The following is a 25,288-nucleotide window of genomic DNA, read 5'->3' on the forward strand; positions in this document are numbered from 1 at the left end:
AAATCAAACAATACATCCTATGAGAGATAATAAGGGGAGTGCCAGACAGAAATTATAGTATATATAGTAAGAAATAGTCAGTTATACAATTCTCGTGGATACAACTTTTCTAACGTGTTCTCTAGGATTGTCTATGCAAGAGAGAAATGTCATATTGTATACATTATGCCCCGTGTATGTACTCTGGACATAAAATATACTATAAGGTTTGCTTCAGTCATGAAAAAGGATGTACAACTTATTTATTTGATTAAGTAAGAGCAAAAGATCCAATATCTTAATATTAAGATGAGGGAAAGTATATGCTTTTCTTTGTAAATATATCCCAAAAGTAGGCTTAAGTGTGGTCTCTTTTCCAGGGTATACAGTTCAGGTAGAGAAAATTAATTTTTATTTAAAATTACACACCTACATCCAATTTTAACTAAACATTGTGGGCATGAATCTGATTCACTTATAAAAGCTATATTGGTTGTAATTATTCAACTAACAAAAGCAACATGTACCTAAAATGATTTAATGCTAGGGTGCTTTCCATTTAGAGAAAATTAACACCTACTGAGGAGTGACCTAGCAAACCCTGAGCTGGTAGGAATAATTACTATTATTAGTAAAATACACCTCTGTTGTGTATGAATCATCTGGCTCATTGGATATGATGATCTCTGCATACCTTCAAAGATTATTTTGCAAGAAAAGTTTACTTACGTGACCTTATAAGTATAAAATTACTTGCCAATTAAAAGTAAATTGAAACAAAATAAAATGTGATGATCACATGGGAAATATTTACGTTTACTAGGTTGTCACAAAATGAGGTTCAATTCTTTGAATTCTCTGTTTTCCTTAAGCACATTAAATGGAAAAAAACCTCCATTTTTATCAGAAAACAGACAATGTATAATACACTAGAATCTCATGACTTCTAGTTATGCAAGCTTTGTTCATTTTCAATCTTTACAATCTACCAACATGGATTTTATTGTGAAGTACACCCTAAGTCCAGATTTCCAGGTGCCCCTTTCGCTCTCAATTCTCTGTCTTCTCAAAACAGAAATACCTCCTCTTTGTGAAGGCCACTGGTAATTGACAGCCACAGAAAACTTAATGAATGCTAAAATGCCAAGTTTTGAGAGAAAGGAAGAAAGAAATTTTCTTCGAGAAAAGAATGAAAAGGGACATTTGACAAGAGGCAGTTGCCGAGAAGAGAAAGTAGAGAAAAAATGACTGGTTGGGAACGGTAAGCATTTTTTAGTAAAGAAAAATGGTATTGATTTTTAAAATACTTTATTTATTTATTTATTTTGGATTTTTTTCCAAGGCAAGGTTTCTCTGTATACCTCTGACTGTCTGGAACTTGCTCTGTAGACCGGGCTGACCTCAAATTCACAGGGATCTGCCTGCCTCTGCCTCCTAAGTGCTGGAATTAAAGGCATGTGTTACCACCCACTGCTTGAAATACTACTGTTTCATTAAAATATTTTAAACAATATATTTTAATCACAGTTTTCCTCCATAAATTCCTCCCAGATCCTTACCTCCTCCACACCACCCAATTTTATGTTCTTTTTCTTCTCTCTTTCAAAAGACAAAACAATGAGAACAAAGCCGGAAAACACAATATACAGGAACCAAAGTGACCAAGTGGAAGGTCAATATTGCATTTTAAAAAAAGAAAAAAAAAGAATTATCATTGAGTTTTTGTGTTGGTCACCTATTTCTAGGCATGCTGTTGCTGGGTGTGGGGCCTGCCCTGAAAAGTGGTTGATATACCAAATGAGACTCCATTTACAAAAATGTTTTTTTTCTTTTGCAAAAGGAAAAAAACCTAAAGAATAAAAAATAAAAATAAAAAGTATCCCAAGATATTCAGGGAACTCATGCAGAGTCAGTTATGGTGTCTCATATCTGTTATTCCAGTAATTGCTTACATTAAGCAGAATTGTCTGTAGTTTGAACCCAGTCTGAATTGGAGAGATAAACCTTTGTGTCAAAGATGCATAAATAAATTACTTAATAAATATACAAATAAATCTTATCTTACAAATGTTTCCTTTATGTGCAACAAATGTCCTCCACACAAAAGATAAATAGCTTAACAATATAAAAGTGTTAAATAAACAAACAGTGACTGGAGTCATAATCAAGCGCTATTAGTGCAGCTATATGTTACCTATGCATTGGCAAAGATATAATGAAATACAGAAAAAAGCATGTGATCAAAAATACACATTTATAGAAAAATACGATTTATTGACCAAAGCAATTATGTGTATGTTATAATCCAGACTGATTACAGTGGGTCAGCTTAAGCTTGACTGCGTGTATTTATTTGACTTCTTAATATTTAAAACAAATTATAAATGAAGGTAAATAAAAAGCCAAAGCCATATTAGAAATGGCTTGAATGTATTTTGTGTGAATGCATCAGTCTCTAGCCAAGTGCTCTGAGCTAAGCATATTCCTTGTAACTACCCCCGGGCCTCACAAAATGGAGAGGGGTCTGTGATGACCCCTTCAGGGAGTTCACTTTGGTATCCTCTTTCTTCTCACTGAAAAACATCTTTTTACTAACCCTGTGCATTAAGCCTGTTTGAAGTGGTTTCCAAATATCAGATGTGGAAGAATCAACACCAGGCACTTGGAGTACACTTCAGAAGGGCTGCAAAGCCACTTTCCCATTTGTTACCTTTATGTAATTGAATTCAACAACAGAAAACACTTGGCAAGCATAACTTGTTGATAAATCAACATATGTGTTTCAAATCTTGATGTGCCTACTATTGTAAAAATGGTTTATTTTTAAGCTTCTTGTAGGCTAGAGTATCATTTGTGCCTTTTAAACATGTTTAGAAACTGCCTGCTCCAATACATTTTAAATAATCTATGACAAATGTGCTTTTTTAAAAATATAACTTTTGTCCTCTGTTAGACTAGTGCCTTTAGAATCTGGGGTAGATTTTTAATTTTTATAGATTTATTTTAATGTATATGCTTGCCTGCATGTATATCTGTTTACCACATGTGTGCCTAGTGCTCACAGAGGTCAGAAAAGGGGGTGGAATGCACTGGAATTAGATTTAGGGATGGTTGTGAGCCCCCACGTGTGTGCTGAGAACCAAACCTGGGTCTCCTGAAAGAACAACAAGCTTTCTTAACCAATGAGCACCTTTCCAGTCCTACAATAATCTAGTTATGCTTACCAGTCTTTCCCTTGATTTCCCTTTTACATATCAGGTCAACAAATTATGATTTTATTTGAAAATATATTTTTCATACAATACATTCTGACCAAGGTTTCCCTCCTCCCAGATCCTCCTCATCGCCCCACCCACTGAAGCCCATAACTTCTTCTTCTTTCTTAAGAAAATAAAGTCAAAAAGAAAAAAGTCATAAACAAGGGATAAAGCACAAATGGCACACACACACACACACACACACACACACACACACATCATAAAAGTACAAATCAGAGACCATAATACGTAAACAAATGACCAGTAAGATGTTGCATTTTTTGACATGAATTTGCAACCCATAGGTTTGAATCACAGTTCTTCAAGGGCCTTACTAGTAACTCTTGAGCATCTCATCGTAGATTCCTTTCCACCATGAAGAGCAGCTACAGGGACTATTGCTACACCTCTAGGCTCAGAGCACCAATGCTGTTTTTTCAACTTCAACCTCCTACTCACACGACAACCCATACTGTTGTTTCCAAGAAGAGAGGAGTTGTCAAAATGAAAATCAGGTGCCTTGTGCCGACCACTACTAAGGAATACTAAGGATAACTAAGGAATCCCGGGGAGCCTGAAGGAAGGAGGCGGATCTTTCGTGTGACAGCTGATAATAATTACCACAGAAGCCTGCCAGAATCAGACTCACATAGAAGAAGCTCTCTATGGACGCTCTCTTACAAAGACACTGGTCTGGTCACTGTCCACTCAGCTCAGGCAGACACTGGTCTAGCCTCTAATCATTGAATTCAAGAAAAGTGGTGCTGGAGCCTTTTGTAATCATCCTCATTACTGTCTCTAAGCACCACACATCTCCCTACGCCCTGCGGAAGTGCACACTTGCTATGCATTTCCACATCCAAAGCTCTGTGGATCCCACTGTGGTGCCATGGGTCTCCAACTACATCGTTTCTCTCCTCTTAATTGGTTTCTAACTCCCTGACTTTTTGGTTACATTGATAGTTGACATGTTTTCTGCAAGCAGGGATTTAATCGACTGGTGAATAAAACATCTACATATGTGCAAAAGAAAGATTTCCATCCACTGAGCAGATACAGAATCTCTCTTGTCTTATTATTCCCAATACACAGAATAATAGTAACAGTTACATATTATATGTACTATAGTATTCTAGGGATACCTGGTAGGGTTAGACTATATGCCTACACTTTGTCCCTTTACATATGGAATCTGTGCATCACTGTATTTTGGTATTTTCTGAGGGTCATATTCCCACAGATAAAAGAAGTGAGAGTATTTTATATTCTACACAAGATTCGAATACATACCTTATTCCCATGTTCATCCCCCAAACTTATGTAAAATGCTGCTGACATATACGGCTGTCCAGTAGGGACTGATCACAGCCTCCCCTGTCTTAGCATTCCGTGCAGTGAGACTTACATCCTTTCCATAAGCCCCACAGAGCCAGATACTGAGGCTGTGGACTCAGAAGCTGATGGGTTCCGTGTGAGTCTGCATGGTAGCAGATGCATCAATTGCATAAGTCCCTTCAGGCAACACTAGCATGTACATGATACTGGATGCCAACATCTGAACATAGGACATGTTTAGTTCCAGAACTGCTTTTATGATCAGTACACCAATTACTATGAAAGCTGCGATTGGGCTTTCCACCGTGAACCTTCCCCCACCCCATGGTGTCACTTCACGTGGGCAACCTTTCTCTTTTTGCCCAGAAGATTTTAATAAATTTCTCACTGTCCACCCTGATCTTGGTAATTGATTTTCCACAAAAGTCCAAAGTATTTTGTTAAAACAAGAGTGAAAATGTTTAATTCATCTGATTGCAGTACCCCAGGAGCTTTCTTTCCACTCAGCTGAGAGCACAAAGGCCTTAATTAGTCATGAGGCGGCCCCTGGATCTGACTCCCTTCCTCACCCCTCTGATCTTGTCTTTAGCATCACTATTCCACGTAGGATAATGCACTTGGTCCTGTTCTTTACACATGCCGAACATGTTTCCACCTCCAGTACCTTCTCTGGCTGGCTCTCTCCACCCTCGAGGCGTTGCTGCTGGAAATCTCCGTGCTTTCTCCTCCTTGCTTCCAGATTTGCTTACAAGGTGCTGTCCACGTTCATGACTTCCTATGCTGAACCCTGCTCTAAGCCCCTTACAATTTAACCCACCTTACATTTAATATAATCTCCAGATACTAGAAATGTTACCATTTTTATGTTATACTGTGTTTCACGCCAATGAAACAAACATCCTGAGGGGTGTGTGTATGTGTGGTATGTGTATGTATGTGTGTGTGTATGTAGTGTGTGTGTGTGTGTGTGAGTGAGAGAGAGCGATAGAGATCTTTTGTTGTCTGCTGGATCTGTAGCATCTATAAGAGGACTTGACTTGTAGAGGCCACATAAAAACATTTATAAGAATCTGCATACCCTTGTACAAATTAAATGTTATATAACTATGAACTATGAAGGTTATATGTATCATATAAATACACAATGGATGGATAGAATGAAACATGCTAAGGTGCTTGGGTTCAACAAATAACCCAGAATATGCTAACAAAATATATCAGAGAGCGGCTAAACACATAATGAACAGAAATGTTTTCTGTACTGGAATGAGGATGAGGCAAGTTTTTACTAATTTGTGTCTCACATTATATTCTCCTATGAAATATCAGAATTGCATTGTGGTTATAGAGCAGACTCAATAATCAAAATTTAAAACACTGATGACTATGTTAGCAGTGTTCTAAGTCTAGTCTGGAAGCTCTCAGAAGTATTCCGATTATACAATAAAGACATTTAACGACATTAAGCTTCACTGAGCATCTGTCTGTACTCAAGCAGAGAGAGAGGGTTTAGCATCATGGATTGGGTCACAGACCCCAGGAACCAGCACTGTGACTCTCCCAGTTAAAAGAGTGATAGGGTTTCAGGCTCAGGAAGAGAGGGAGGTGAACCATTCCATCCTCCAAGGAAGCTCATTAAGAGTTCTAAAGTAATTCCTGCTTGGTAAGACTCAGGAAGGAAACAGCTCCAAAGCAACCCCTGAAATGGATCAGATCTTCTAAGACTCCTCTTCTCCAAGATTATATAAGCAAAAGAATTGTTTAAGGGACTCATATGAGCCAAGCTGCGTGACAGTACCAGAGACCAGCAGAATGACCTTGAAGAGAATTCTCTCCTGGCTTGGCTACAAGATATAAAGCAAGTTCCAGGATCCCTGCTTTTGTAAGCTGTTGTCCAGTCTAGAAAAAAGTTTCAGTGATGTTGCTGTTTCTGAGTCATTCCCATTTTTGTAAGCATCCCTCGCCATAGTCCCCAAAATAACCCAAAAGAAACTCAGTGGTTCACCTCATAAGGACCTGAGTGCTGTCCTTATTTGGTCTATGATTAATTTCTTATTTAGTGTAAAGAGGTTTTGTGTGCATCTTCCTAGGAATGGCATCACAAACACAGACCTATCTTAGCAAGTGGAGGAAGAAGAGAACCTTTGCCCAGTGAATTAGTTATTAGGGAAGATGGAAGCATCAGCTACAAGTTTACCCAATTACAAGGCATAGACTTCTTAAGCTGTTTCCATGGTTAAAAAATTGAGAACTGCAAACGGTCTTGTGTAAAGTTCCAATTGTAATCCATTACTCCTGCTCACCGTTTACTACCCACAGGGGTCTAACATACTTGCCAATAACTCAATGTTTAAGTAGTTCACCTGAGAAAATTAGATATTTATCAAGAATACTGTTTATTACGTGAGATATAAACAAACAAAGATCTGGAGTTTTCATTTATGTATTTATTTGAAAAGGGCATACTAAGCAACAAATATGAAGAGGTTCACACAATTTAAATGTCAAACAATATACACCCTGTACTCAAGGCATAGCAAGGTCTATTGAGTTATTCACCAAAGGACCTAGGACTAAGCATTTCTAGAAAAGGGGGTGAATGTTGGGGAGGAAACTGAAGCACCATCTCTGAATATTTGTGTGAGCAACCTTTCCTCATCTTGTCCTACCAAGGTGCCCTAAGGCATGCCTCTGGCCCTTTTCTCATCCTCATGCCTGCTTCTCTTTGCACTTCTAGCTCCCTTTTTTTTTTTTTCTGAGAAGCTTCAGGTACTTTGTCTTCCCTTTTTTATGCTCTGTGATCATGTCCTTCCTGGAGTCCCAGAGATTTTTGTATCTAAATCATGGTCATTTCTCAGTGCCTTAAGGCACAGACAGCTATAACAGCTCTCTCCAATATTTTAAGGGGTGTGGCCCTGGACTCCTGACAAAAATTTACTAAAATCTCCTTCTACAGCATTGTTCTGTATCTGAGTTTCTTTTCTGTTGCTGTGATAAAATAAGCAGGTAAAAGATCAAACTAAGGGGCAGTGGGCTTATTTGAATTAATAATCCCTGAGTAGCTAAAATAATTCCAGTCTGTCATTGCCAGGATGTCAAGGAATTGGAAGTTTGAGGTAGCTAGCTGCATCACAACCACAGTCAAGAACTGAGAAAAATGAATGTATATGTAACTACAACTTACACACACACACACACACACACACACGCACGCACGCACATGCACACACACAGTCCATGCCCTCAAACCAGGAAATGATTGCTTTCACTTTAAGGCTGAGTCTTCATACATAAATTAACACAGTCAAGACAGGCTAACTCAGTCTGGACAATTCCTTATTGAGAATCTCTTTGCAGATACGTCAATAGGTCAATTAAGACTAGTTCTCACATGTGAAACTGGATTTTGTTCCTAGGAGACCGAGCCTTTGAAGAAGTGAGGCTGAAGAGACTCTCGCAGTGGCTCCTAATCCCACTTGACAGTTTTTCTTATAAATGCATTACAACAGAGAAATTAAGACCCAAGGAGAGAGATTGTAACACTCATGGATGGGCAGTAGAAAAGGTGTAAGAGGGTGGTTTTCTGCAAGCCAAAGGGAGAAGGTCTCAAAGAAAGCCAACCATGTCATACTTGGATTGTGCATAATTATTCCCTCTAGAACAGGAAAAAAAGATAAAATAAAAATTTCTGCTGTATAGGCCAGTCTATGACATTGGTGTCATATCTGTTTCTAGTTTGTAGGTTCTCCTCTGTCCTGTAGCAATGCACTAACTTCATAATCAAATGCCAAACTCTGCTTAGCTTTTCAATTTACCATTAAGTATCTTGATTAATAGTACAAACAAAAGAATCTTGTATATTCCTAATTTTGTCATATACAGTATCTCCCATATTTTTCCAAGAACTGATAACACACATACACATGAATCATTATGCATTAAATTCATATAATGCTCTATGTCTTTTGAACTCATGTTAATTCCATGAGGCATGAGGCATCATTTTGTGACTAACTGCATTCCAAATTCAACAAATTTTATTTCCCTAAAATATACAGAGCATTCCCACTTCTATTATTATGTAAATTATGTGCTATTCATGCTTATTCTGCTAGGTTTCATGGGGTGCATTGCTTGTTTCTCAGAGTTTTAGACTCAAACAAGTGTTAATTAAAAACGTGTTTTTGTAGACTTTGTCAGGCAGAGTAGGAAGAGTTGAAAGCATCTGTATGCATAGTGTAAGGGAAGTAGGAGAGAAAATAATGGTCAAGAACAGGACCTTGTTCAGTTGTAAGATATCCGTAGTGTTGATTATGATATATGACTCTTTAGAGAATTATACCCAAGAATGGGATGATTTCCAAATCGGAAAGGAGGTACAGGTTGAGTATTTTGAGAAAATGGCACAGAAAGTTAATAGTCAGACACTTTGGAAAGGTCAATGCAAAGAACCCAAAGAGCAATAAAGTCATTGGTATAGTGGATCAATAACCCTACTTACTGAAATGCTAGAGAATTACAGGATTTGTCCAACATGGGAGCCACTGAAGGCTTTACAAATGCATTTTCACCAGAGTGTGAGAAAAACCAAATTGTAGAGCTTAAGAGGATTTGGGAACTGGTGGTAAGAAACACACACTGGCCCAGAAAGATCCAGCTAAGAATGGTCAGGCTATCATGCAATACTTGAATCTCTGAGCCAAGTAAGATTACAATTCAAGTTTTGTTCTATTTCAATTTATACTACAATAAAAATTTGTTTTTAAAATCAGAATAAGATGTGATAATTCAAATATATCCGCTTTTCTAATCTCAGAACCACAAAGATACCATTATATTCATGATCGTTTTTAATTGTATTATACAGATGGAACGGTGAGTCAGACTTTTCAATTCCCTGACTCAACAGAGTAGAAAGAACTCCTGAAATACTGGCAACAGGCCGGCTCTTCTCCAGAATCGTGGAAATGGTACGTGTGAGCAGATACAATATGTCCCGAGTACAACGGGTAGTCTTCTATTTATCAGAACACAATTTTCTACTCTGTCTCTTTTTATTTTTGTTTCCCACCACATGTATGTTGACAGTAAGAGCTGGTTACTGCACTGTTTAAAAAAATATGAAGTATTCAAAGTATGTGCTTGGGGTAGAAAAAACTAAAGGCTATATGGACAAAATTGATTCCTAGGGAAATATTTTAGAAACAAACAAACAAAAAAAACCTATGTGTTTTCAGATTTTAAAACTCTGAGGTATTGGGGATAGAAGGACATACTAGATCCCTCAACCTCCATATCCCTGGAGCATGACCCCAGAGGGGAGACTGAGGCACACACTCAGCTCTGATACTTTCTGCAAAGCATTGTCAAACACCTGCAGAACTCAGGGACCTGCATTATTTCTGGTACCACCAGGCCACCACGTTGGTCCCTTCCTAAAATGAATTCACCCACATCTAGGAGTGAGCTGAGAAGACTGCAGGGGCTGATCTAGACAGCTAACTTGAAACCTTTAAGCATTAGCTTTGTCATTGGTCAGCAGAGAAAGGTGCAATGTTTCACTGTTCTTCGGGGCCTTAACTAGACAATAACCGACAGTGGCCACACAATCTTATTGTTGAGATTGCCCAAGGCTGTTGAAAAAAGAGCAAGAGCTCTAATGAGCTTAGGAATGAAATCCATTGAGAACATTATGGTTTAAACATGGGTGGCTTCATCTGATTACACAAATTAGCTTGCTAAAGTGCATGTTTTGTGAATGTAGAACGTGAGAAATGGTTTGTCTGCTCAATATCACTGTTAAATATGAATAAGAATAGAATGTTTTATGAAACAAATATGGGCCCACTGATTTGTTACTGAGAGCTCAATTAAAATGTGTTCCCTCAGTATACTTGAATGCCTCTTAAATTGTATTTTTGAAATTCCAGGCAGCTGTTTACTTATTACTACTTTTTAAAATTCATTTTTTTAGACTGGATATTTAAATTTTCCACTAAAGGAAACAGTGTGAACATTTAATTTAGATGTACTTGACATAAACAGAGGGCTAATTAGTGGGACCACTCCAGGATAAATCTTCTGATTTTATGAATAAACATTATGACTTGTTCTTCAATCCCAAAAGATATTCACCACTGCAAATACTGAGGACCAAAGGTAACCTAATCTGTGAACAACATGAACACATTTAAAAAGTATCAAGCTAACTCTTTTATCTTTGGGCATGTCAATTTAGTTAGGCAGGAGTACAAAGGAATTTCACACTTGGGAAACTCCTTGTGTTGCTACTGAAACTAACCAGGTAACAGGTGAAAAAGGAAGAGGCTATTTTCCTCTATGCTGAATAAACATCAATAAAAACAACAGGAAGTTAAAGAAATACACATATTCTTAGGTAGTAAAATTCCAAGGGGAAATTTGCCCATATGTGCATCATATATAGATATACCAGTCACATGTAATTCTCATCATGTGGTATTTAAAACTGGTCACTCTTAGACCGAGATACTAGTCCAAGCATATTTTGGTCACTGCAGACCTAATGTAATGAATCTTATGAGAGATACTTAAGGTGACGTATTCATGTATAATAAAATGATTTGCTATTATGGAATGGCTTAAGAAGTCAATTACCAAGTCTTTGACATTTTCTCTTCCCAAACAAAATCACAAGGAATCTAATAAAGCAATGTGAAGTGGTGGCACCAGCCCACAAACCACTTATGACATTTCTTATTGTCCGGTACAGATTTTTGACTCATGGAAGAATGGGCTGTGCATCATATTGCTGGCTTTATTAAAGACTACATTCAAAGGCATTAGTAGGATTTAATGTTTTTCAAAGCAAGTTAGCACTCCCTTAGTAAGTGTTCAAATGGAGGTTTTATGTTGGATTTTCTACACACTGCAATCTTTACAGAACATCAAACATATCTACCATCACTTTTGTAAGTTCATCCACTTAAGTTTCTACAAAGAACTCCTAACCTTTGAAAATATCTACAAATCAATATTCATTACCATGAAGATGCTTTGTTTAACTATAGAGATCAGAGTAAAGGCAGACTTACCATCATCATACTGGCCCCAGCTGACTGCCAATAGCGAGGCAATGATGATCCCATGGGGTAAACACTTCCATAGAGCCCACTGTGGGAACATCTTCTGTCAAATTTCACTCAAGGCTGATCTGCAATAACAAGAAGCAGAAAAACACATTTGACATGTTCATTATCAGCTATAGGAAAACAAAACTGTCAGGGCACAGAGAAAAACTTTAAAGACTTCATAGTTAATTACCGATGTCACACCGTCCATTACCAAGTAACACTCGTGGCTAACACGCTGGAACCCTTCACAGACATGAATTTGTACAGAAGTTCATTAGCAGAACTTAGATTGGCAAGCAAGATGGTTGGAAAGTCAGTACCTGAACGACATTGAAAGCATGCTGACTTGAAACCTGAGACATGGGGAGGGGCTAAATGAAATTCTGATCAGTCTAACTTAGTATGTGGTCTTCCCAGTGTCATTCAACAATCAAGTATATATTTCTCTGGGATGGCTTATCGATGGTTCATTTTTCACATGAGTTTTTTTTTTTTTTTAATGAAAACGAACCATAAGGAGTTAAATAGGGAAAACCATCATGAAAATGGTAATTACTTATAGTATAGTAATTGGAAATCATATTGACTATGCCGAGACAAACAGAAAAAAACAGCAATTTTTATTGCTTTGCCTTCCTTAGAATTTTAATTTCTATGTTTTACTTTCCAATGCCCCAGCAAGTTAGAAAGAAAAAGAATGATGTATTGAGAGGTCATAAGTTAGTTAACACATTGAAAATATTTCTGAAAGATAATGTACCAAATTTCCTTATAAACTGAGAAAATTATCTACACCACATTACACAAAATAAAACATTATAAATTATGGCCAAATAGAAATCAAAATTCAGCTTCTTGGATTCAGTGTTTCAGACCCAAATGTTACCAAGGACAAGAAACAGAAGGGCTCAGTGAGTCAAGCCATGGGGACAAGCAATCTGAGAAGGCTGTAGTTATCTAGAGGAACAGGGCAGGATTCTCTAAGGAGATCACCTGTTGTGTAAGGATGTAGGCTAGGTCCAGAATCTCCTGTGATGACACAGAGTTGGGATGGTCTTTTAGTCCCCTTTATGGTGCTGAAGGCTTCCCAGAGATCACATGAGGTCCTGCAAGCTCACCACATCTAGGATTCTCTCCACCAGACCAGCTTAGATCTAAGTCTAAGCAGGGGGCACACAATTTTATGCTATGTGATAATGTCGATATTTCATTTACACAAATCTTATAGTATTGATTTTTACCATACTGGAACACATGGGGCTTATTGAAATATGTTAAAGAGACATCAAAGTGTTCTAAAAGTATATGGCATACTACGCTGGGTCAGAGACATTCTCTTCTCCTTTCTGTTTTCCACAAGAGGGAATAGGAACCTCCTTTGTATTGGACCATTTATATACAATTCTCGGCTGTGCTATAGAGGAATGAGATAAAAGAGTATGAATTTTATTTTAATCCAAGTACATCATCCAGTTACTTGGCTTTGCAGACACTAAACAGAAGCTGTTGCTTTCACTAAAATTAAGTGGGCATAACACACTCCCTATCAAACTGTCCTAAACACCATGTTGTTAGGCAAACTTAAATGTATGCTCAAGACAGTAGCTTGCTTGGCATGAGAACCAATATGTCAGCTATGAACCTCTGCCACTCAACATCTGGGCTCCTGTGTCCAGTTGCTACAAACTTCTGCTTGCAGGATGGTACAGGAATTAGAAATCCATGGAGTTTGAACTGGAATCTATCTATGGTCATTCCATCACAGAGAAGTTTGGGGGTGATATCCAGGGGGCAGGGAGGTGGGGAATTCCTTTCATGCTGCCCCACTCTGGAGCCATTTTAACCCCTTATTGGTGTTCTGTAATTTTCTTTTGATGTTCAAATGTAATGATGCTAACACTTCTTTTCCAAACATAACATTACAAAGAAAACAAAAATGATGTTAACAATGAAAAACAAAATCTAGAAACAGGGCTGGGGATGCCCTCACCAACCGAGCACTTGCATAGCATGGCCAGTGTTAAAAGAGTTAAAATGAATAACCCAAACCTCAAAGCCAGTGGATGAGTAAGAAGATACTACAATGATATCCATACAAAACAATGAAAGCAAAAGGAGCATTTTATCCCAGGCCAGAAAGAAACAGTTGCCTTCCTTTGCGGGCCCCAATTTTGCCCACATGATGTCTCTGCTCCCTGGTGACTTTGAGTTTGTTGCTCTTCAGGCTGATATTATATTGTTTTATGTCTGTCTCAAATCAATTTAGCTTCACTTAAAAGCTTTCAAGATGAACACGACCTTACAGGTCATCACTTTAAAATGATCCCAGCCGCTGATCCTGTTGTAGATCCAGAAATAGCCCCCTTTGATATGAGACCCTGTACAGGGTTGCTTGTTGCAGGGTTTTGTACACTTCAGAAGACATCACACTAAATCATGCACATTCAACAGAGAAGATAGACTAATGTCCAGCTGGAAGCAAAGGGGCTCAGGAGAACGCTTGGCTGTCTCTGAATTAAGAAAATGCAGACATCTGTGTTTTTATCATTTCCGTCCTTGCTTTCTGTTTGCTTTATCTCCAATCTACCTGTAAAAACATCAGTGTGTCGCATCCAGAACCTGCAAGAAGGCTACAATCCACCCTGCAAAGCTGACACCCTACAGATGGAGAAAAGTTGACTCTACATGGCAACATGGCAAGAACGCAGTTTTGAAGGAATCTGTGCTTCAGGAACTAGAGAGCACCATGTATGCTTAGTGTCATGTGCCAACCAGAGGAATTGTGCCAAGCAGTGGAATTTACCATGACACCAGTTGAAACCAATCAGATGTTTTAGGTCGAGAGTACTTCTTTAGTATCTTTGAGGTCTTTGGAATTACAGAAAATAACTTTCTAGACGTGAAAAGCCAGTACATCGCTAAATGTGTAGAGAATATTTTCAACATCATCTCCAAGGCAGGCCTGTGTCTCTAACAAACTCATGCCAGGTCCTCTATATACAACCTTTCCCAGCATACCAACTCTTTAGATATCGCTATGCCTGAGAAGTCTAAAGTGTGACCAGAGTTTAAAAGGCATACAGTGGGCTTTGAAGCTTCAATCCTTTCTCTATTAAGGAGGTAATTTAATTAGTGTGTTCAACCCTCTGGTGTTGTTCGACTTACTTTAGCCGTAACATCCAAACCCTGTCAAAATACTGGGAATAGAAGGTTTTACAATTAAGTTTCAATCCTACAGAGGAAAAACAGAAGCTTTATGCTTGGTGTTTGATCTTTTACTGGGGGCTAAAACACCTTACTGTAATTATTCTCTAGAGGACATGTATGTTTTGGATTTTACATTAATTGTGTTCTCTATAGAATAATAGTAATAATAAAGTTTTCACATTATTCTAAAATTCCGTAGTCTTAGAAGTCATTTTCCCAGAAAGAACTTACAGAGGGACACTGGCTACCTCTTACTCTTCTAGCAGGTAGAAACTATCAGTGATGATAATGTAATCATTTTCCTGGATTAATATGTAGGGATAGCACCTATTAATCAAATGAATATAAAACTCCATAGATATTATTATAAACAATGTTTAAAAGGTCACAAATGACATGAAATGAAAGAACCAGCATTGTCAAACAAATTCCAGTTTCACCTTATCCTTCTGGTAATGATAAGAGGTGAAATCAGACTGCATATAGCATCAACAATCCAAGGTTTGCACAACAAACCTTGTACAAAGTTTGAATTTCCTAAGAGCCTGTCTGCGAGCCCTCTGCAGCATGTCTATTGTTTGAGTGTAGTCTGTTCATGTCTTCGAGCAAGGAAAAACATCTCTCTACCTTTTACTGTTTGAGTGCAAATCAAAGACACACACTTCAGCATTTAACCCATGCTCTCATCAAGGGTAAGGGCCATAGGAAGGGCAACAGCAGCAAAACTAGACACTAGCCCTGATGGAGGAAGGTCATTGGCTAATAAAGGAACTGCCCTGGCCCATTTTATTGGTTAGAGGATAGGTGGGAGGAGAAAACAGGACAGAACGCTGGGAGGAAGAGGAAGTGAGCTCAGAGACTCCACAGCTCTCTCGGGAGCAGACGCCTCAGAGAGAGACGCCATGCCCCGCTCCCGGGATGAAGCTCCGACCCAGGATGGACTAGGCTAGAATCTTCCCGGTAAGACCGGTTCTCACAGATTATTAGAAATGGGCTAAATTAATATGTGAGAATTAGCCTAGAAGAGAATGGGCCAGGCAGTGTTTAAATGAATACAGTTTGTATGTTGTTATTTCGGCCATAAGCTAGCAGGCGGCTGGGGTGTTGGGGACGCAGCCCCGCTGCCGCTCCTATTACTACATATGGCGCCCACGTGGACAACTGCTTCCACATAAAGCCTGAGACAGCTTGGGAAGTAATTCTAGAAAAAAATGAAAGCATTGTGCCTGGTTTCTTGGTAGCAGCAATTTCTCAGTTCTACTCTGCTTGCTAGAGGCAAGCAAGTGCCTCATCTAAGAGAGGCTTCCTGACTCAGCTTTAGCTGCAAAGCCTGCAGCTCATTAAGAGGTCCTGCCACGAAACACTTAAACGGTGTTGACGAAAAGCTGAACACATGCTTTTCGGTTTTCAGCCTTAGCAGGAAAAAAGCTGCGCCGTTTAAAAATGCCAGCTTTCTGGGCTGTCCTGCCAGGGCACACTCTGACTCTTGTACGCAGGTGGTTTGTGCGGTTTGCAAGCACAGGCTGCTGAAGCTCGCTTGCTGGCTACAGCCAGTACCTCAGCCATGAGGCTGGAAAGCTAAGGAATGGGCTGGATCCAGCCGGCAAAGCCACGCCTTTAATCCTACTGATATTGCTTGGTAAATTAAAGACTCGTGTGGTCAGAAAAAGAGAGATATACAGTAAAGAGAGATTAAAAGACAAAGAAAATTTCTAAATGGTTTGAAGTGTGTTAAAAATATATGCAGACTAAAATTTAAAGTTCTTAAAGTAACAAAAAAAAGAGGAAGAGAGTTGTTGTGTGTGGCACACACCTTTAATCCCAACACTTGGTAGGCAGAGGGAGATAGACCTCTGTGACTTCAAGGTGTGGTAGCACACACCTTTAATCCCAATGCCTGGGAGGCAGAGACAGGCAGATCTCTGAGAGTTCAAGGACAGCCTGGTCTACAGAGTTACTTCAGATCAAAGATACAGAGAACCTGTCTCAAAAAGCAAAGAGTTAAAAGTAAAAATAAACAAAATAGAGGTTAAAACAAAGCTGCACAAAGATGGAAAATATACAGAGAATCTTGATACTGTATGCTATTATGCTCTCTTTGAATTGTTTGAATGCTGAGGAAGGAGCAACAGCTGCTAAAAGATATTTATTTATAAATGCTTCTGAACTAATCCGACATAGATATTTTGATGCCTTGACTTTGAAATTTGGATCTAAGGACATGATACTTTGGAAAGGAGTTTCTTATTTTGTTTTCACAGAGGATGAGACGCTGTTCATTTCTTCTATTCCGATTTAGTATGATGGACCACGCCCTCCTGAAGGGTTGGTGTGAACGCCTTCAAAAAATTGCTTCACTCAACTGCCAACTGAGATGAAACTAGCACACAGGTTATACCATAAAAGACCTAATCAATGACGCCCCCATTCAGCAGGAAGCAGTTTGGAGAGAAAAAACTGCGCCCATGTTCCCAAATATGGTTTATAAACGTTGTTTTACATTTAAAGGGGGATATGATATAGCACCAACGAACTTCAAGAGGAAGATGGGCATCGAAGAGGCACCTTATGGAGTTTGATAGCCATTTGGGCAAGAAACTGCTCTTGCCTGGACTATTGCATAAACTGGACACAGAGAACCCGCAGAGAGAGGACTACTGAACTTGCCTAAGGTGAGATGATCTTTCGGGGTTCCTGATTCATTTTGAAAGAGTCTGCGAGACATTCTGCAGGACACAACAGATAGTGACTGAACTGACTTTGAATTTTCCTGCTTTATGGAAATGTCTGCTGGATACCCTGGGCCTGAAGGCTGAAGATGGATGCCCCAACGGTACAGAGGAACTTTGGGTGACTGTCCAGGCAGCGAGATGTCTTTGTCATTTCTAGAGTTTGAAGTTTCTTAGTTCTTGTTTACTTAGGTAATATTATATCTTTCTGGAGTCTTTGATGGAGTTAAGAATAGTTAGTTATAGTTATAGTTTTCCTTAGTTATGATAAAGATTATTGTAACTTTTACTTGATAACTGTTTTGTTATATGTAATTTTGCTATGTTAAAGTTAAAGCCTTTTTTTTTTTTTTTGTTTAAACCGAAAAAGGGGAAATGATGGAGGAAGGTCATTGGCTAATAAAGGAACTGCCCTGGCCCATTTTATTGGTTAGAGGATAGGTGGGAGGAGAAAACAGGACAGAATGCTGGGAGGAAGAGGAAGTGAGGTCAGAGACTCGAAAGCTCTCCTCTCAGGAGCAGACGCCTGGGAGAGATGCCATGCTCCTGGCTCCTGGGCAGACGCATGCTAAGAAGCTCCGACCCAGGATGGACATAGGCTAGAATCTTCCCGGTAAGCGCTCCTAGGGGCGCAACACAGATGATTAGAAATGGGCTAAATTAATATGTGAGAATTAGCCTAGATGAGGTTAGATAGAAATGGGACAAGCAGTGTTTAAAAGAATACAGTGTCCGTGTAATTATTTCGGGGCATAAGCTAGCCGGGCAGGCGGCTGGGGTGTTGGGGACGCAGCCCCGCGCCGCCCTTATTACTTCATAGCCCTGCTCTAGAAATACCACTTTTGAAATGTTAACTTTTCTTTAAGCTGTTGCTCTTCACCACTATGAAAAGGACCATTGGTTTTCTTGAGACCAAATATGGAGTGCACTGTCATAATGTGATAGGCCACTCCACAACCATTCTCAAGAGGAAACAAAGGAACACCACAACGTGGAGGGAGTCTGACCTTCTGCAGTTTTTCCGTCAAATACCCAGGACTTCTGATCTCTGACACAGCCTAGAAAAACGTACCAACTTCCAAAAGTTTTCCTCTGACCTAAACCATGGCACGTGTATACCCCCCAATAATTAAATGTGATTTAGTTTTTAAAAGATTTATCTTAATTACATTACTTTTGTGTGTTTGTAGTGTCTGTGCGAATGCATGCCACAAATTAGTGTACCTGTGAAGGTCAAAAGAGGTCATCCCATCCCATCAGCTGTGAGTCCCCTGTGTTCCTCAATGAATGTGGAGGTAGTAGGTGGGGCTCTTAGATGGGAGCCTAGGGGAGGACTAAAGTCACCAGGACATGCCTTCAGAATACTGGGGCTGTCTTGAAAATGAATCATTATTCCAGCATAGATTGCAACTGATAGTTTTATTTGGTGATGTTTATACAACCTAAGAAACACAGATTAAATAAATAAAGATAAATACTGAGTCTTCTTTTAGGTCTAGTCAGTTAACAAAAATAGAAACATGATTGTATTTTAAGACTGAAAATACAGCAGGGTCCTGACCTGGTTACCACAAATTTACAAGCTCGAAACTCCCACATTTTTGTAATAATGCTGTATTTTCATAGTCAATTTTCTTATATTGTAAATTAGTGGAACCTGTGGCATTTCGCCACAAATTGAAGGAAAACAATCTTCTGTTGTAGCTAATACCTTAAAACTAACCAGTGCTCTTTAGGAAGAGTCGATTGTGTATCTACAGTAGTGAGTTTATTATTTGCAAATTCTGGGCAGAGTACTTTAAATCAGAGCTTAGAACACTGAGAAAGATAGATGAATTACTCGTGAATGAAGAAATGTATAATGACTCATATGGAAGTTTTCAGGTTCCTGCTTGGATGTCCCACCAAAGAGGCAAGTCCTGTGTGATATCCTGTATTATATCAATATGTAAAAGAGCAATAAATGTTCCTTACTGCTGAGTCATCTCTCCAGCCCCAGTGACGTCAGTTTCTTGATTCAGTTTTTTATAAGAGACAACATCTGGAAATAGGGAATTGATGTGAGAAAAAAAGGGGGAAGAGATGTTGGAAAAAAAAGGGAAGGTATACTGATGTGGGATTCCTTTCTGTATGCTGTGAATGTGTTCGGGCTTCTTGGGTCTATCACCAGACAAAATAAAGCCAGGTGGGGATTCCAAGCAGACATAGAGGAGAAAGTAGACAGAGTCAGGGAGATGCCATGTAACCACCAGAGGAGACAGACACCCAGAAACTTTACTGGCAAACCTGCCATCAATGATATTAGTAAATACTAATTGAAATAGCTATTTGGATAATGCTATATATATATAGTATATATAATATATTTTATGTTTATAACATTATAAACATAATATTATGTTTAAGTGTCCTGTTTATATATTATAAATATAAACTAAAGACTGAAAAATGGGAAGCATAATCGAAAGACTTTGTTTATTATAGTGCAAATATATACATTATAAAAGTTATTTATTTAGCATGAATAAAATAGGAAATATGTATTCAACATGTTTGCTAAGTGACATAAGCAGAATGAATGGGACCAACCTATACACTACTCCTTTTTAATCGAATAGAATCAAATACCACATCCCTTCTGAACTTGATTTCTATTTTGTGTTCCATGGAAGTTAACCAATGATCAAAACAATGCTGTCTCAGTAAAAGTGCAAAATTTATAACTCATGTTTCACCTTTCACTGTTTTTCTATAAACTTTAGGTGAGGTCCTTAACATACTGCATTTTATAACTTTAAAGTTTCAAAATTCTGCCCAGAACTAAACACATTCATCTGATGATCAAAATCAGTGAAGAAGAAAGTACAATATACGCCATAGCACGTACCATCAATACTAAGACAATTCGGTTTTTACTAACGTTTACCAAATCAATTATACTTCTGATTTTCTTCAATAAGTACTGTTTTTTGGCTCCAAAACCACAGAGAAACCCTGTCTCGAAAAACAAAAAAAAAAAAAAAAATAAGTACTGTTTTTTTACTTCCATGCTAAGATGTTGTATATATGTTGTATATACTGTGACGCATGTAGAAATATTTCAATTATGGTAACTAAAATAATCATCTAACAGATAAAGGAAACCGGATGAACACAGCATTTTTAGAACTTTAAAAGCTTTGTTTTGAAGAAATTACTTTACACGTCATCTTAAAACCATGCTAAAGGAAGTGATCAATTTTTACTTGTAATTCTAGGAAGATGAATCATTTGTCTTAGGGAAAAAACTTTCTGTAAAAGTTACTACAGGCCCTAAAAATCCACCAAGAACACTGTATTTTCAGAGATAAGATTAGATACAGCACTACACTTTATTTGGACACACAAGGTTGTGTTCAAAAACACATCTTTTGCGTTAAAAACAGAGCCTCAATCCATTTCTATGTTCAAACTACATTAAATCTATATTACATATTGTGGTTGCATGATACAAGAGATAATATTTAAATTATGTCTAATGCATGGAATTATAGAATATAATACACAAAAACTAAAACAAAGTGGGTGGCAATATGAAGAAAACATAGGTAAAGTTTCCTTAGTAGGAGTGTGAATGTGATCCTAACTTACAATGAAGTGTCCAAACCAGTCCATTATTCACTGGTGGAGAAATCATAACATAAACAATATATGTGTGCAAGGGAATTTTATTCAGCTATTACAGAGCCTCAGGTCTTCTTTATAAGTAGATGTTCTCATAATGACCTATGATTTTCCAAAGGCAAATTTACACTTTCATGATATCATCTATTGTTTCCATTAGCTGAAACAAATTCTCTGTGGTTACATCTGTGTGTGTGTGTGTGTGTGTGTGCGCGCGCGCATGCGTGTGTGTGTGTGTGTTAGGGCAGACTCATGAACACACATGTGTAGTATGCACGTGCACATATACATAACTGTGCAATTTAAATAATCAATTATTTTAGTAACACTGAGCAAAGGATGCTGCCTCAGAGATGTTCATAATGTACTGTTGGAACAAACCTGAGGATACTGCAAACTTCATATAAAATACAATTTGCTTGCATTGCAGTACATATTTATTATGAACAAATTGAAATATCCTTATACTCATTAGAAAAAGGTTGGAACACAACAGGAAAATAGGTATAAAGTACTAACTCTCAGTTAGGTTTCATAAAATATGACATTTTATTGGTCCATTTAATTTTGGAATCAATGAAAATATGTCAATTTTCTTCTTAATGTCAGTATGCAGTTATTTCTAAGACCTTTCTAATGTGATAATATTGTATTTTAAGATTCTTTCAGCAAGTGTCCTTGTAGTATGATTGAGTATCCTTTGGATATATGCCCAGGAGTGGTATTGCTAAGTCTTTAGGTAAATTGCTTCCCAATTTATAAGGTAACATAAGCCAGAATATGCAAATACTAATTTAATATATTTGAAATGGTGAGAATATTGGAAATTGACAAAAAGAATTCTTTATATTAAGGAGAAATTTTTTCAGAAAAAAATGAAAGACTGAGACAAAACATAATGGAAGCTTGAATTATAGTCTTTTACCAATTAATTAGCTCTGATCACCTGTATAAAGAGTGCTTTCCCTAGAGAATCATTGCTGAAGTTCAGGGGTTCAACATTTAATGACCACTCTTAAAGTATGCTGCCTAACTTCCAAAACTATGAAAAAAAAATCCACAAGTTTTCATGAGTCAGCAAGATATTTCCCTTAGAACTAAACCATTAAAAAGTATTAACTTCATGCAAATTAATGGCCAGAATCTTCCATGTCTACTTTCTGAGATGCTATTAGATCAGAGCCAGCCATTATATGTGGCTTCTGGGAAGCCTTAATATGCGGACGTCATTACCACAAGGCCCTCGGGTAAAGATGGATTCAGATCTTTGGAATGAGTTTGGAGTCCCAGTTTTAATGAGGATTATGATTCGCTGAAGGGAAGAACTGATAAAGCCGTACATCGCAGCCTCTTGTCCTTACCCAACCAGCCGCCACCACACGTCTCCACAGGAAAGTCTGGTGTCACGTTGTAAACCCAAGAGTTTAAAGAACAAGAGAATTCAGAGGTAATTGTGATGCTAGTATGTATTTGGTTGCATTTTCAGAATCCTTTTTCCATTTTCCTGTGCAAATGTGGTGTACATGTGTCTATACATGTGTGTATGTAAATATTTGTGTGTGTAAACATGTTTGTGCATGTGTGTACATGCATGTGGAGCTTCAAAGCTGATATTGTCACCATCCTCAATGATTATTTCCCTTTACTCACTGAGGCAGATCTCTCTATCAAACCCAGAGCTTGCTAATTGATGAGGCTTGATAGCCGTCAGGCTTGGGGATCCATCATCTCCACTTTCCAAGCCAGGAATAACAGGCAGGCCTCCAGCATTTTGCCTAGCACTTGCATGGATCTCAGGGATCTCAACTCTGGTCTTCAGGTTTCTGGGGTAAGCACTTTAACTACTGAGCAAAATAGTCCCATAGCTCCATGTATTCTTCACTACATGTGGTCTGATATTTACTTGTGTTGATTGGAAGTTTAGGGAGACACTGAGAAAAATCTAAGAACAAGAAGTTCCTGAATTTCAACTCATACTAACTTTGTCCTAGGAATTACAAACCATGTTTTATTTTATCTTTCATTAAAAATATAGAACAAGCATCTATTATATAAATAGCCAATTCTCATAGTTGTAATTGAATTATTTTTACTTAAGTTTCATTACATTGAAAAATGATATGAAATTTATGTCCTGCTGAAGCATGCATGGGCAGCCCATATATGGCGGTTCTGTTGAACTTGTCCATATTGAGTTTTATGGTCTAAGTTGATGGGGATGACTGACCAGGTCTCTTCCTCAAGAGGGCACCAGGCCTCATAACATGGTTGTGAGCCACCATGTGGTTGCTGGGAATTAAACTTAGGACCATTGGAAGAGCAGGCAGTGCTCTTAACCACTGAGCCATCTCTCTAGCCCTCTTTCATTGGATTAGTCTAGTCCAAATATCCCATGTGTGCACATCTTTCACAGACCATGCCCATCCTCCTGCTTCCTCCTTAGGCACAACGGGCAATGCTGACCAAAGAGCTGCTTGCATTGGTCTGATCTTGGTGCCAATGTGAAATCTTTCATCTTTTGGCCTGCCATGTGACATTCAGCCAGTTTGATATCAGCTCTCTCTATATTCAGAATCCCAGTATCATTATCATCATGTTCTCTAAAACCTGTTTTCATAAGCACACACTGTCTAACTAGGTTTTGGTATACTTTTGTGTGGGAAAATATTAAGTCTGTAAGGAGTGCACCATCATAATGATGATATGCTGAAATCCCTGGATGGAGGAGGTAGAATTTCTATGTCTGTAATATGCAGGCTATCTGTAAAGATAACATATGAACCTAGGATGGGATAGGTGCAAATTTCAATGATACATCTAGTGGTTATTTTCTCAAAAAAGTAGTTGTCAGAACTGCCACATACTTACCAGACAAAATATAAATATCATAAAATATGAATCTATTCAGGAATTCATTCTGTGTGTACCAAAAGCCCAAGTATAAATCCAGAATGCACATCTGGCAGTTCTTGCCATTCTGGTTGCTTCTTTTGCCCCAAGCGTTAATACATACTCTAATTTTGCAACCCTGAGGGCATGTTTAAACATGCTACAAAACTTCCAGGCTCCTCTGCTTCTGAAGTGTGTTTATCCATGCCTTTTCTATGCTTTTGAGTTTTAAAGAGGATTCTCAACAATCTTTTAAACCAGCTCTTGGTAAAAATAGCTGCTTGTCTTTTGAGAAACACTGAGATTGACATAACTTCCCATGAGAGTCCTTACATACTAAAAGTATACACACTGGTCTTACAGACACAAATAGAAGGAAGAGAGAATACTTGTACAATACTTTATTTCTGTAGGTATTTCTGAATTTTCCCTAAACCTAATTATAAAGAAGTGTTTCCAGGTGAATATCAGGGTTGCCATAGACATGTTTGATGTGGGAAGTCCTTCTGCCTATATGCTGCTTTTAGTTAATGAATAAAACTACTTTGGCCTATGACAGAGCAGAATAGAGCTAGGGGATGCTGGGAGAAAGTAGGTGGAGTCAGGGACACTTTGCTGGCATAAACTCAGAATTTTCCCTTAGAGATTAGTGCATTAAAGAGTAGAATTTGTATTTAATGCTATTGAAAGCATGTAGCTGCCGAAGGAGAAAGACATGAGCCCCCAGCTGAAACCTTACTGGTAAACCACGAATCTCATGGTAAATTACAAAATAATAGATATGGGTTAATTTAAGATGTAAGACTTAGTTAATAAGAAATATCAGCTAATAGGCCAAACAGTGTTTTAATTAATATAGTTTCTGTGTGATTATTTCAGGTATGGGTGGCAGCCTCCACCTACATACATTCAGGGTTATAATGTCTGTGATCATAACATGTATGGTGTGGTATTTAGAGAAAGTGCACCATTTTAAAGGTAACTATATCTAAATATGGGAGGGAAAAATACTAATATATAAAATATAGAAAAATGAAACCCAATGGCATAGAAGCTCTTTCTCAAAGCATTTTTCTTACCTGTTGTATATTTTTCTTATTTTTAAAACCATCTACAA

General features: G+C 38.1%; 1 protein-coding gene across 1 annotated transcript in view; it reads right to left on the bottom strand.

Annotated features, from left to right (window-relative positions):
* Positions 1 to 25,288, bottom strand: part of Pcdh15 (protocadherin related 15) — a 600,282-nt gene that overhangs the window by 478,890 nt on the left and 96,104 nt on the right. Inside the window, exon 2 of the mRNA XM_041655402.1 lies at positions 11,645 to 11,763. Within this exon, the coding sequence (XP_041511336.1) occupies positions 11,645 to 11,735 (91 nt within the window). The 5' untranslated portion in view covers positions 11,736 to 11,763. The remainder of the gene's footprint in view (positions 1 to 11,644; positions 11,764 to 25,288) is intronic.

This window comes from Microtus oregoni, unplaced genomic scaffold, assembly GCF_018167655.1.
Source record: "Microtus oregoni isolate MIOR12 unplaced genomic scaffold, Mior012 000007F_ref0000211, whole genome shotgun sequence".
NCBI lineage: Eukaryota > Metazoa > Chordata > Mammalia > Rodentia > Cricetidae > Microtus > Microtus oregoni.